At 32.0% G+C, this 15,294-nt stretch overlaps 1 protein-coding gene across 2 annotated transcripts in view; it reads right to left on the bottom strand.

Annotated features, from left to right (window-relative positions):
- Positions 1 to 15,294, bottom strand: part of IPO8 (importin 8) — a 143,312-nt gene that overhangs the window by 58,107 nt on the left and 69,911 nt on the right. For both annotated transcript variants that reach the window (XM_037846193.1, XM_037846194.1), the window contains exons 14-19: positions 14,212 to 14,377; positions 12,992 to 13,152; positions 10,601 to 10,726; positions 7,172 to 7,238; positions 3,856 to 3,981; positions 2,960 to 3,057 (exon numbers count right to left, since the gene is read on the bottom strand). In XM_037846193.1, coding sequence (XP_037702121.1) covers positions 2,960 to 3,057; positions 3,856 to 3,981; positions 7,172 to 7,238; positions 10,601 to 10,726; positions 12,992 to 13,152; positions 14,212 to 14,377 — 744 coding nt within the window. The remainder of the gene's footprint in view (positions 1 to 2,959; positions 3,058 to 3,855; positions 3,982 to 7,171; positions 7,239 to 10,600; positions 10,727 to 12,991; positions 13,153 to 14,211; positions 14,378 to 15,294) is intronic.

The following is a 15,294-nucleotide window of genomic DNA, read 5'->3' as shown; positions in this document are numbered from 1 at the left end:
TTGCATGGAGTTTAACTGAGTCCTCATAAAACACTTACCCATATAAACTCACCCACAGAAATCATAGCTTTGCCTGCTCTGCAAATTTACTTTGCCAGGAAGGTCAAAATAAACAAAGCCCATCTATTCTCTCAGTCTATTCCAATTCCTTATAAATAAAGAGTAATTATTTATTTATATAATTGTGGATTACTAAAGTAGGCTATACAAGTTAATTGCTCAGATAAATGACGCTTCCCATTAGAGACATCAGAACAACAAAACAATAGAAAAAAGAAAACAAAATAACCTAACAATGAAATAAACATTTTATTTTTCCTTCCTTTTGTAGTCCTTCCAATATGCACCCATTTTTTCATAATAACCATAATTTAATATTAAACATCTTTCAGTATCTCATTATGGGCTTTATAAATACAAATATTTTTCATGCACTAGAGAACCATTTAGGACTATACAGATGGATAGTAGACTACAATAGATTGATATTACAAAGGTTACTAGACTGTTCTCCTATTGTTAAAGTCATTTCTATATTTTAGCTATTATAAACAATTCTACAATGTAATGTTGATAAAATTTTGAATACGGTTGCCTTATAATAAGGTTCTCAGAAGAGACTCCTAGATTAAAGCAAGCTTATATTATAAATCAAGAAACATGGAAAAATAAGTAAGGGTCCAAACACAAGACATAAGAAAAAGAACAGACTTAACCCAAAGAAATATAATAAAGATGAGAATAGAAATTAACAAAATATAAAAAGAGAGACAAGAGGAAGAAACTCAAAGCAGATTCTTTGAAAAAAGATTTAATGAAGCAGACAAACTTTTGCTAAGATTATTTTCAAAAGAAGCAAAGAAAGCAAGTAAAAAATATTAGGAATGAAAGAGATTACAGATAAAAGAGAGATTTAAAATAAGAATGTTATGGACATTATATTCTTTATATGCTTGAAAACTTACATGAATTAAATAATTTCCTAGATACATATGATTAAAGAAAACTGAATCAAAAAGAAATTCCAGGTAAAGATGACAGATTGAACATTCTCATTTAATTTCATTCCTTCTCAAAACTCTGTTAAAATGACAGTAAAGGGATTTGAAAGGCATAAACCCAGAAAGACAGAGAAAAGGAAAAGATAACAGCAATAAAATTTTGGAAGCTGAAAAACAGATGGATCAGCAATAACTGACTTAGCAGAATCAAGAAACCTGAATCATAAGCAGGTGGTAGACAAAGCTAAGAATCAATCCAACTTATATAAATTTAAAATTCTACCATTAGGGAAGTGTATCTACTTTATCTAGATTAGATTCTAAATGAAAATGGACTCTGGAACCATAATGCCTTGGTTCAAATCCCAGCTGTGCCACTAAATAGTTGTGTTTTTAAGAAAGCTACTAAACCTCTATAAAATGAGGATAATATTATCTACTTCAGGGGTTGTATAATGCATAAAGAAAAAGAAAGCATTTCCTTTTCCCAAAACTGTCTTTATTTTTTTTGTTTTTTTTTTAAATCCAATCTAAAAGGAGAGGAAACAATACATATCTCTGGAGTCAGACTGCCTTGGTTCAAATCTGGGGGGCAACACGTAGTAGTAGCTAAGTGGCTTACAACAATGCACTAAACATCACGCACAATGCAAAAGCTGTACCTCAGTTTCTGCACCAATAAAAAGGGGGTACCTTCCTCATAGTGTTGTGATGTTTAATAAAATAATATGTATAAAGTGCTTAGGAAATACCTGGTTTTTTTTAAAGAGTACAATAAATATTTTGAAGAGTTCAATACATAATGGCTATTATTAAAACCAAGAATATAAAATATGGATTAACTACTTCTTAAGTATAAGGGCCTCACTGTGAATATCACTTCTACTAAATCCGCTACAATATAGAGCAGCTATGAAACACTATTGGAATAGGTAAGACTTGTACTTTCAACTGTTATGTTTTCTACTTTTGTCTCTACAACCCAGATAAAAATTAAAGACTGCAGATGATTATGATTTAACAAGCTGGATTATCACAGAGCTAAATGAGTCTTTAACCAACCCCTTTGGCCTACCTGTGAAGAAATTTACTCACTTCCTGAAATCTCCCAGGTTCTTGATACTGAATTGGAACCTAAACCAGATATACTTGATTACTGGTTCAGAGCTCTTCCCCAGCACATATCACTTCTAGTGGAAAAAATGGATTTATTCACTGGCTATTTTACTCCTAATTCCAAGGCCAAACTTCTTGGTTTCAGGCTATTTGAGCATTCTAAAATCTGCCTGCCAACTTAATGCAAAACAATTCAATATTTATGTATATACATATATTCACTTAAAGGAGAAGGAAAACATTATTAAGTCATCAGACAATGATTCTAAGATATAACCAATAGAGGACCAAATCTAACCTGTAGCAAAGATACCAGAGTAGACATTCATGTTAGTATATAAACAAAAGAGTAGCCATCATATGGGATGATAATTCTTCTTGAAGTAAGTTAAATGATGTTGTTTTTTTCAACTATTAAAATTTTTTGTCTTAATGTCATTTATGTTCATTTATATTAAATTTACCTACATCCAATGGTTTCCAATATGTACATTCAATTAAAAAGAAAAAAGATCAGAGCCATTTCTTCACTAATTAACAACCATGTGGTTAATTTTCCTAACACTTTACTTTTGAAAGAAAAAAAAAACAAATTAATATGAAAATTATAAAGTACACAGCTATTAGGTAGTAAACATTCTTAAGCATAACACACATTATGAAATTTCCAATTTGCAATTTCAAATTTACAAGCTGCATTTGAAAATACAAAATGACAAATATATGTTGATGATGCTAGTAAAGAACTAAAGGTGTAAGAAACAAATTGAAAGAGTTTTCTGAAGTAAAAACACCCAAACATTAGTAAGAACTACAACAACAACTGATAAGAACATGCTTACCTTTCTGCACATCGCAAATAGTATTTCTAAATGTTTTGGATTTGATAGTAACGTATTTGTATCTATTGTCACATAATTATGTAGGAGAGGCATCATGTCTGGAAAAAAATTTCAAAATCCCAATAAAAACTGAGTAACAGGAGTAGGAATAAATTATTCCCACTGAAATCACATTTCTGTAGCACCCACCCATTGCTGTTTACCCTTGCAACCACAAAATACTAGAAATGAAAGTGATAAATCTACCCCATTTATAGATGAGGAAGATGTGGATCAGAAAAATGAAAATGCTTACCATTTATTATGGTGATTATTTTGAGTTTTTTATTTTTCCCTATAGTACTCATCACCACCTGACATACTGTATATTTCCTTCTTACCTGTCACGTCTCCACCACCCTACCTCCCCCACTAGAATGAAAGCTTCGAAAGGACAAGGGCTGTCTATTTTGTTCACTGCTATATCAGAGCTTAGAATAGCACCTGGAATACAGTGTGTGTGTATCTGTGTGTGTGTGTGTGTGTGTGTGTGTGTGTGTGTGTGTGTGTGTGTGTGTGTGTGTGTGTGTGTGTGTGTGTGTGTGTGTGTGTGTATATATATATATATATATTCAAAAAACATTTATAAATATTTATTGAATTCATATATATATATATGCTCTGGTTGCAAACTAATTTAAGATATAATAAAAATAAGAAATGTAGTCTGCCTCCTACTGCCTACATTCTGAGGGCTTGAAAAACCCTGCTATAATAAATCTATCCTTTAACTTGACAGGGAAACAAGGACAATTATTTCTGACTACTACTGGAATCATATGTTTTTATTTCAGGTGTCAAAGGAAATATATCTAGACACAGAAAAGCAAAAATACATTATATGTTCAAAATCATACCTGTGAAATATTCAAAACAATCCTGTTGAAAAACTTCATATAATATACCTAGAAGCTGCCACATTTGAGGGGAAATACTATGGCAGGTTAAACTATAAGCCAGTGAAAGAATTTCTTCATAAAATTCTAGAAAGAAGAAGATCTCTAGTTAGAATGCCAGGAAATAGTGAAAAAAACACAAAGACCACACAAAGGAGGATTTAGGCAATACGTTACTAACACATATACCTCTTCTACCTAATTCACTTATGAGTATCCCTTTCTCATACATTTTCAACTATAGGTATGTCATCTTCTATTTCTTATCAAGATCTACCCCCTACTCAGGGAACAAAGGCAAGAGTTGTTTTTACTAAACTTGCTTATAATACTAAAAATATTTGTAAAATTACATTAAAATGGATACAAGAAGGAATACATAATCATACCTTTCTTGTGTACAGGACTTTAAGTTGAGAGGTAATAACAATGTTCTTTGGAGAGCTTACTAATGAAGCTTAATGAAGCTTAATATTTACCTGTCTCACATTTATGTTTTCACACACACACAAAAAAACAATATACTGTACAGTATTTTGTCCACATTTTAATTTGCCTCCAGACATTTATAGCCAGTATAAAATAGAAGAGTCCAAAGGAAACATTTCTGTATTTGCACATGTAAGTATCCTCAGTCAAAAGAAAATTATGCCTAAACATACAGTAAGAAAAACACAAACCTGAGTACAAAAGATAATTCCTACCATGTCACTGAGCAAAGAAGTCTAGCTTGAAAGGTTTTTTCTTTCTCTTACAAAAAAAGGAACTAATATTCAATCTGAAAACTTGAATAAAGTCTTGTTTTCTTTCTCACATTATTTAAAACAGTGTATTCAAAAGCTAGTAATAAAGGTATTTGTCTAACTGAAAGCAAAATAAGACAAATTACAGAACTTAGTGGGAAATAATTTGTTATGTAAGACAATCACTTGAAAAACAACAAATTATCTGGGTATAGAATATCTGAAAGTTCTGTTTATCATTACCCCACTTAGAAGATGAAAAAAGGAGAGCAAAAGCATCTTCCTAACATGAAGCCTGACAGAAAAGGGGCAATATTTCTTTCACACCCTGGCAGTTGGAACCATGACTTCTTCCTCTGACCACTGCAGCCAAAAAATAGGCTCCTTTCCTTTTCTTAACAACGTGTTACAACTGCTAAAATCAAATAACAGGTAGAGGTAGAATAGAGAAAGTTGGTATAAACTATTCCCTTTGCCTTACTTCAGTTTTCTTCCTAAAGATTACCTGAAATTTAAATGGAAAACTCTCAGTAACAATTGCTTCCATGAATAAGGACAAAGATGAATATTCTTTTTGAGCTGATCATGTGACAATTTTAACATCTACTCCAATGACAATTATATCTCAAGATCCCAGAAAGTGTAGATGAGTAATAAAATTATTCTTTAGCTACTTAGCAGAAGAAAAGTAAATAATTCTAATTCTAAAACATAGAAGCAACTGAAAGGTAAAAAACTTCTCTGACTTCCTCTTTAAATGCATTTCAAGTATATAATCATATTTCATATTCCCCTTCCTGTGTCTTGGGAATAATACTCAAATAATTCCAACAATATTCTTACCTGCCTGATTTTTATACCAACTGATGTTTTATTTAAAAAAAAAAAAAAAAAAAAGTTGTCTTTAGGGGCTCTTTGGGGGAGTATGTTGCTAAACCAAGACTCCAATGATCCCACTTTCATCACTTTCATGAAGACTTCCTTTTGTTACTATGATAGCCACAACTTAAAAATTAGTCACCTAATTTCCTCCAACTAGTGACTACTGTTTTCTGAACACTAGATTGTGTTACCTATTTTGCAACTGCTCTGGAAAAAGCGGGAAAAGGGAAAAAAGGCACTTGTATCGGGATCCTATTAACAGAGATCATCTCCAAGTCATTGTTTCACTTGCAAGAGAATCACCTGGCATACTTGGTAAAAATGCAGATTTCTGGGCACCACCTTGAACTAAGAATCTGAATCTCTGGAGTTAGGGTCTAGGAATCTTTTTTACCTGGCTCCTCAGTGATTTGTATACACTTCAAAGTTTGAAAACTACTGCTTTATAGCAGTGATTTCCAAAGTAGGAAGTATACACCCTAGGCAGTCTACAAGAGAATTTACTGAGGGAGAATGACGTATTAGAATGCAATATGTATAGATACAAACGTGGATACTTTTAATCTCATCCTTTTGCATTTCTATTTTTATGTATGTAAATGTAGAATAGCAATATGTGCATATTGTGTTTAAATAAATATTCAAATAATTAGAACTTTATAATCAAGTTTTTTACTAATGGAGTGAACAATAAAAAGTTTGGAGGCAACTGCTCTCATGCAGTAAGAGGGTTTTCTTGCATCTTTCTCTCTGCTTACTATATATCTTGCATCTCTTTCATGTCCTTATGACTTGGGCCTTACATCTTCAAAATATTTGCATGCTATGGAAAAGTACCCTCCTTTACAAAATTCCCATCAGTATGTAACATCCAGTATTGATTACTGATTCTATGCAGAAGTTAGGCACTATAATAGATAACAGGACAATAATTAATTCACACTTGTGACAAGAAATAGTCCTATCCTTTCACATTTTTTAATCCTCAATTAAAGTAACTTCACCTGAACTTCATACCAGTTCCTTATTTCTCAAAACATAATATTTAAAACTTTCTACCCTACTGAGAGGTTACCGCTTTCTCGATATTACAGCAACTCTCCTTGTAAAAACTAATTCAATGTATTCTCAAAGTGTCATTGAAGAGAAGAGTGACTTGCCCAGGTCACACACCACAGAGTTAGTAAGTGGCAAAGCTGTTTCAAACCTGAGCTGTCTGTTACAAGCTCATGCCCCCAACTACTCTCCCATCCTGCCCTGTTTTTGCTCATTTTCAAGTTTATATTTCGGAACTTGAGAGGATAAACTAATTCAGGGCAGGAACAAAATCTTATAATTTTTTTGCATCCCTCAGGCTACCACTCTCTTGCCATATAATCAATAAATACTTGATTAATTGGGGCAGGGGGGCACTTTCTACCCTTTAAAACTTCCAAGACTAAAAATTCTTAATTGGATACAATATACGATTATCTCCAAATGAAAATACAGTCACCTAATATTGAAACGTATACCCCAAAATTGAAAAGTGCAGGTTTCTGTTTCTCAAAGTTGTTCATTTTGTTGTCTTTGAAAGGCTAAAACTGTACTTTAAGTTCATTAGATGGAAAGAAAAATCTCAATCTACCTGTTTACTCAACTTTTGAACTTACCAATTACATGTTTCTGTAAAACAAGATCAATGATCTGTAGACAAATATTCTCTAACTGCTGTGTAACCTAAAAACAAATTTAAAATATTTAGATTAAAATTCATCACAATATCTAAGATAACCTATAAATTTAACACTAACCCAATAAAAATACCATCACAGCATTTTTAGGGGGGAATTTGACAAGCTAATTCTAAATTTCATATGAAAATAAAAACATGTAAGACTAACCAAGAAATTCTGAAAAACAAGCTAATGATAGGGATGGAGTTAAATATATAATAAATTTACAAATTAAATGGTTTCTTTAAAGTCACATTTTATGCAAAATAAATTCCTAATGTACCAAAGATTTCAATGTGAAGAATTAAATCACAAAAATGACAAAAGAAATAAAGAGAATTTTTTAATAATCCTGAAGAGAGGAAATGACCAAAGCCCAGAAACCAGAAATGAAAAAGAATAATCAATTTGATAACAAAAATTTTAAATTTCTGCATGAGCAGGTGAGAGGCGAATCAAAGATAAATGAAAAATTGAGGTGGAATATCTTCAACTGGTTATCTCAAAGATTAAATTCCCCTTACGTGAACTCCACAAATCAACAGAAAAATAGGCAAAGGTTATGCATCCATAGAAAAAGAAATACAATGAACCCTAAGTTCTTCACTCATGTACAATAAGAGAAACACAAATTCAGAATACAAGATTAAAACTTTTCAGCTATCAGATTGGCAATGATCACGAAGTATGGAGATGGGGAGAGAGGCACTGTTTTACACTGATTTAGGGAGTGTATAAAACACAAGTTAGCAATATCCTTCCAACTCATTTATAAACACACCCTTTGGTCCAGCAATTTCACTTCAGGAATTTAGCCTCCAGACATAGTGTTACATGTGCAAAATGATGCATACAAGTCCACTGATTGCAACAATGTATGTGATAAGTAACAAACTAACATCCATTTAACAGGAGACAGTTAAATAAATTATATCTATTTACAGGGACTGGCTAAATAAATTTGATATCATACAAGGAGATACCATGCAACCATTAAGAATACATAAGTTTACTAATATGGAAGGATCACTAAGGTATTTTAAGTAAAAAAAAAATATGAGTACTCTTGTAGAGTACTACTGTTTTTGTGAAAGAAAGATGCTCCTTTTTGCTTATATGTTAACAGAAAAATCTCTGGAAGGATACACAAAACCCAGTAAGAGTGGCTGCCTCCAAAGAGGGTAATTAGCAGACTAGGGAGCTGAGTAGGAAGGTGAAATTTCACTGAATACCTCTTCACACCTTTTGAATTTTTCAACATATGCTTCTATTACATCATTTTTAAATAAGTAAAAATTAAAATCCATCATAGGTTACATTTTTCTTCTAAATATCCTATTTCAATGTAAGGACTATATTACTATTAAGATTATTGCCTTAAAAGTTCAAATGTTCCAAAATTCCCCAGTTTAAAGACTTTATCAACATACCTAAAATATTTAATGTATTTATAAAAATTAAGTCAAAACACACATTTCAAGTCATCCATTTTAGATTTCCAATTCTGTTCTTCATACATTATATATTCATACACAAGTAGTTTTTCCTTTTAAAGAAAAGTTGTTTTCAAAGTTTGCTTTTCAAAAGACAGTGTTCAAAATCATAGGACAGGCAGTCAGGAGATCAAGATTCCAATCCTGGTTTTGCCTCTAATTGTCTATAACCTTGGTAAGGCCACTGAGCTGAAGGCTTTAAGTTTTTTCATTCGTAGTTAAGGAAAATGGATTTGAGTAACACATCAAATTTTAATGCATGCCTCCCTTGATAATCGTAACTTCACATGCTCCTTTACCACTATCTGAAATTCAAAGTAAATTTAATATCAAAAGAAAAAGTCGAAACAAACAGTAAATTACTAATCCTGCTGCTCATTCTATCACTACTACTCGCCTTTCTCACACACACACATATACTTGGGCAAATTGTCCTAGGTGATTTCTAAGGTCACTTCAAATCTAAAATTAAAAGTTCCACATAAAAGGTGAAAGAATTATCCTTAAATATACTTGCAATTTAATTTGCAATATCTCACTGTTACTGAGACGCCTATACAGTTTCAACAAGGAAGGACACAAAAATAAAATAATGAATATGAATATAAAAATCCACATCAAGTCTTTCAAGTGAAGAATTGTCCAGGAGAATACTGAACTATTTTTAAGAATCTGGTAATCTTCCATTGGTATGTCATAAAACAGGACAAATCAACAGCCACAGGGTTTACCAACGCTATTTTTTTTTTTGCAATTTATATTTTTTAATTAATATTTATTCACATACCATACAATCATCCAAAGTATATAATCCATTGATCACATTACCATCATATAGTTGCTCACTCATCACCCCGATCAATTTTTTTTAACATTTTCCTTGTACCAGAAAAAGTGAAAGCAAGAATAAAAAAAAAAGAGTAAAAACAGAACACCCAAATTGTACCCCCCTCCATTCTTCCTTTAGTTTTTTTGCTTGTTTGTTTTGTTTTTACCAATGCTATTAAAAGAACTGGGATCTGCTTTTCCTAAATCCTTCCTCAATAAAACAAGAGTTGCCATCATTGCCTATCAAGTCAATTTGCGTTCACATAAGTAATGAACACACGTCTAATTGGAATTAAGTAGAAATCATATGATATTTAGCATTGTGAAATTTGGGGAGGGGAAAGGCTGTTTTTAAATGGGGATAAATTGTTTTATCATCAGAATGATCTGGCTATAAACTCAAATCTCTAACTTATCACCTCTGTAGCCATGGACAAATCTCTTCAACCTACCTGAACCTTGTTTTCCATTTCTGCAAAACAGGACTACAATTACTTGCTTTATCCAACTCAAGATGGCCTTAGTAAGATTATATCAGATAATGGATGTGAAAGCACTTAATAAATGTCTGCACAAATTTTTATCTCAATATTGTTCTAGAATTCAGCTTAGGAATGATGATAATTTTAAGCTCTTTCCCCCTCCATTCTCAGGAACTCTATTATATTACTTAATATTTGCTACTACAATTTAATGGCTCCTTGTCACTCTCTACTAAGAAGACTAGACCAGCTTCCCAGAAGGCAGGGCTCATGTCATATTCAATTTGCTATTCCCAAAAAACCCAGCCTGGTATGTAGCAGATGTGGTGAATTAACTTAGTTTAATACAAAGGGATATACTATATACTTTAAGTACACATGTAATATCCTCCCCCCCCCCAATTATTTTAATGTCTTTAAAATTTGAAGACAATTTTTAAAACCTAGCAACTTAACTAAATAACAATTTTTTTAAATCACAATTTAAAAATCCATGCACACTGATCATATAAATTTCAGTTAATGTTACTAAAATGACATCATAAAATGCAAAGAAATCCCACCTCTTTATGATCTTCTACAACTGTCAATATAGTATCAATGGTATGTAAAATTCCCATAGCCATTACTGTCTTGTCTTCGACTTCCTCATATTCATCACTTTGAAGAACTTTGGCAAATATCTCAGCCTATGAAAGTAACAGAATATTCAACAATCACTATTGCTATATTCTCCCACTATTAAAAGTTAACAAGAGCTTCTAGTTCTTTATAAAAGGGCAGTATCACACACATCTAAATGTCAGCATTGCTCAAACTCTAAATTCTGTACTTTGCCTACTGAATCATATCTTTTGGCATAATGACAGAATCTGTCATGTTTTAAATAGAGCCATGTGTTCATTGTTCAGTGAGCAGAGTGGAATATAGGTTAGCTATTACAATCAGAACACCAATATTTAACTTTGGGTTGACATTAAGTCAATAAACTCAAAATCTAAGTAAAATGAAATCGAGTCACACTAAACTAAAAAATTCAATAAAAGGTTTATAAGATAAAGGCAAAGAATCACCCAGAAGACAAAGCAAATAGAAAAGACTTGGAAAATAAGAAAGAAAAGATAAGGATATTAGACACCCAATCTAGGCCCAATATTCAGTATCAGAAATATGGAATAGAAAAAAATGGCAAGGAGAAATTTATCCAAGAAGTAATACAAAAAAAATTACCCAAAATTGAAGGAAATGAATTTCCACTTTGAAAGCCCAGAAAGTAAAATTTAGAAGGCTCCCACATCAAGGCATATCATTACAAAATTTCAGAATATTATAGATTAAAAGAGATGATCCTAAAAGTCTTTAGATTATGGGAACCAAAAAAAAAAGGTAACAAAGGAAGAAGAATCAGAATAGCAACAGACTTCCTAAACGGCACCAGATGCTAGAAGACAATGGAGCAATGCTTTCAAAATGCATTCCAATCCACAATACTATACCCAATAAAACTATCACTGTGAAGATAGAGAATAAAGTCATTTTCACATATGGAAGCCTTCACAAACATCTCCTTCTGTACTCTTTTTGTAGAAGCTACTGGAAGATGTGTCTCCAAAAAATAAGAGTAAACCACGAAGAAAAAAGTTCCAAGGGAGGATGGATCAAACATAAGACAGAAATAAAAAGAGAAGTCCCAGGATGAGAAATATGTGTTAAGTCATAGGAAACAGTCCCGATTAAAACAAAAAGACAGAAGGCTCCAGAGAGAGACCACAATGAGGGAAAATAGAACTAATATCTGAATGTATGGAAAATATATTAATAGGTTTAGCAAGAGTGTGAAGCATTTGGAGAAAATTAATGAGTACACAGAAAAACAGGTAAATGAAAATAAACATCCATTCATTATGAGGATCACACTCCCCTTTGTCCAGTGTATGGATGGATGAGAGAAAAACAGGAGCAAAAAAAAAAAAATCCATTCATTAACTAAAAGAAAAATAAAATTGTACAAAAAAAAGTGCTGTAATGAATGTATGATTTCACTTAGCAGTATACAATATTTACATTGCCACAGCACTGTAAACACTGGTTACTGATTTAACCAATAAGAACAACTAATGGGGGATAAAGAGAAAAGAAGGATGAAGAAAAGGTGCATGGTATGGAAGAAATAAGTTCTCTTCTACCATAGAGGGCAGTCAATAAAAGCAATTCAGAAAGAATTATATAATATTAAAAATTTATTTTCAAAGACATAGGTAAACGGTAAAAAACTAAAAAAACTGAGATTAGATACCTTTAGGAACTTTGGAATGAAGAGGGGTGGAAAAGAGTGCTTGTTTTCATTAAAAGCTTTTTATAACTACCTACATATACTACTTTGATAAAATAATTACTTTTAAAAATAAAAATAAATGTTGAAAGTAAAGCTGAGGGAAACAAATAAAATTTTGTTTACCCACATTTTTGATAATCAATCCTTAATAATTACTAGTTATCGTAAGATAATGCTTTTAAATATATTTGAAGTCTAATCAATGGTTTTAACAATCTGAAGATTCTTTTAAAAGTAATTTTAAAACCCCTAAAAAATACCTAGTATCTATATGAGGGCTCAAGAGTTCATAAACTTAACCTCATTTCTTAAAATTCTACTTACAGTTAAGAAGGAAAAATATCAGAAAATCAATTTCTCTTACTATTAGGAAAAAAAATATTCACTGTAGTAAATGCTCAAGATCTCATTCCAATTCAACTTAAATACTGAAAGACTATTTTATAATCTTAAGATATAAGTCCAATTCATTACAGAAAAAGAATTACTATAGCAAACATTCATTTTTATACCAGCATCTCAGTTACTTATAAAACTGAACTCCAAATTTGGAGTTTAATTTATTTATATTATTCAATGTTGTTATACCAAACTAAGATAAAATTTTACCCATTCTTACCAAGTGGTGGGTCATATCAACAGCGATTGAAGCCACCTCTTGACTGTACTCACATATCATCTTCTGGATAACATTAGTAACATCGTCATTTTCCGTCTCTCTAACAATATGCAATAGCTCCTGCATAATATGCCTCACATATGGCTTCATATATTCTTTAGCTAATGCAATAAAACAAAGTTAGTAATAATTAGCCATTCGTAGATGGTAAAAAGAACTAATTTGGTCACAGGGTAATAAATAAGGTTTTAGATACACACTTGCTCTGTGATAAATATGTTACATAGCTGTACCAAAATAACATCCATCGATGCATCAATTTTTTTCAAGAGTAACCAATATATCAAGTTTTTCAAGAGCAAGGATAAGCAGTCCTATACAAGAGAACTGTTCTGCCCAAAATGCCAATAGCTTCCACGGAGAAATTCTAATTACGCAAATACTCTGTCATCAGCATGACTTGTAGAACATGAACATGGTATTATGACATAAGCATACAATATCATATACATAAAGACTATGCCCACTACTGATGGGGCCCATTCCCTGCCCTATCCTTCCCCACATATCCTTTTTCAACATTCAACCCTCTCATTGAAACACTGTTGAATAGTGGTGAACTGGGTTCATACTCTTCATAAAGCTGAATTCAATTTCAAAGGTTTAGTTGAACTTTGAGCAGAATATTTTTCTAAAGAAACAAATGAGATATCTTTGTCATTGCTCATTAGAAATACTACTTGCTACTTTTAGAACTAGCAAATTCTTAGACTCCTAAGGTTAAGAAGGAATCTTGAAGCCACCTAGTCCAACTCCCCGAAACTGAAACATGTGGAAACCTAAGCCTTGGCAGATCACGAGCCTTGCCAAGTTTATATGGCAAGTTAGTAGCAAAATTAAAACTTAGACACCCAAGTCTCTTAATTCCCAGTCTCCCCTAGGCCCAATAATATCAATTTGTTCCTTAATCTAAAATTATTCTGGAAACCATAGCCAGTAGGAACTCCTGAAAAGTACAAGGATAAATCCTATAAAATTCTGAAATGGCAAAAACTCAGAAATGCAAACCCCGAATGCTAAGACTAATGAGGAAATATCCTTATAAGGCAGGAAGGCAAAGAAAAGTATTTGAGAAGACCACATGAAGAAAGAAAGAAAGAAAGAAAGGGAAGAAAAGGAAGAAAGGAAGAAAATCTTCCAAAAGGTGTAACTGGCTTTACCTTGTAACTGGTTAGAAATTAATGACTGAAGAGCAAGGGCAGCTTCTACTTTGACAGGCATCTCTTTATCTTCAATCAGGCTCTTCTTTGCTAGCTCAACCGCATTTCTTAGATTAAGCTCATTATGAAACTTCAAAGAACTGAACGCATGAAGTACCCAACAAGACTGTATTATAAGAAGAAAGTAAATCAGGAGATACTATGATTATGGCATTCTGTAATAATGCCATACATACAAGAACTTCTTACTCTGTAAAATGTAACTAATTCTACCAAGTATTGTTTGTTTGTTTCTTTTTGGGGTATGGAATTTTAGCCTTCGTTCCTAACTTCTGGTTGCCCCACTCTTTTTATAAGAAAGGCAGTGTCATCATTTCTAAGCAATACCACTTTTCACAGGAAAGAGAAAAAGGAGAAAAAGGAAATTTAAGTATTTCCAGGAAAAACAAAATCTTGCTTATGCTTTTAATAAACAGTATGATTCAGAACTCATTAATATTTATATGCAAATGCTACTACAAAACTAGTGTTGGAAATTAATTTGCTGGCCTTTACACTTTGGTGAAACATTATTTTTGCTTATATTAACTGGCTTAGCAAAGTTCTTATTATCACTGACATAAGGTATATAAGATTTTTCAGCTTTGCACAGCTTACCAAGTTGTAAACTATTACACCATAAAATCATTTATACTACCACTTTATTTATTCTCCAGGTGCACAAAACACAACAGTAAATCAATTTGAATCAATAAAGACTTTTAGCAAGAGAATTATAATTTATACAATCTCTCCAAGATAGCAACACAACTATAAAAACATTCATGTGCCCTCAACATCCGGGATCTACATTTGCCCAAATATTTTTCTAATGACTACTATTATCTTATGTTTATAAAATGTTTTTTACATTTTATGTACAAGGCATTAACATATGCTTTCTTTAGTATGACATTTTTTGTGTTGAAGGAGTTACCAAGAGTTTGAATTAAAATCCTCTTTTATTTCTCCATAAAAGATATTGATTCTAAAAATAACAAACATTTAGGACTCAAGTAAACTTACATGGGTTACTATTTTCTC

Source organism: Choloepus didactylus, chromosome 8 (assembly GCF_015220235.1).
Source record: "Choloepus didactylus isolate mChoDid1 chromosome 8, mChoDid1.pri, whole genome shotgun sequence".
Lineage (NCBI taxonomy): Eukaryota > Metazoa > Chordata > Mammalia > Pilosa > Megalonychidae > Choloepus > Choloepus didactylus.
The sequence above is the reverse complement of the archived record's forward strand: the minus strand, read 5'-3'. Positions and strand labels throughout refer to the sequence as shown.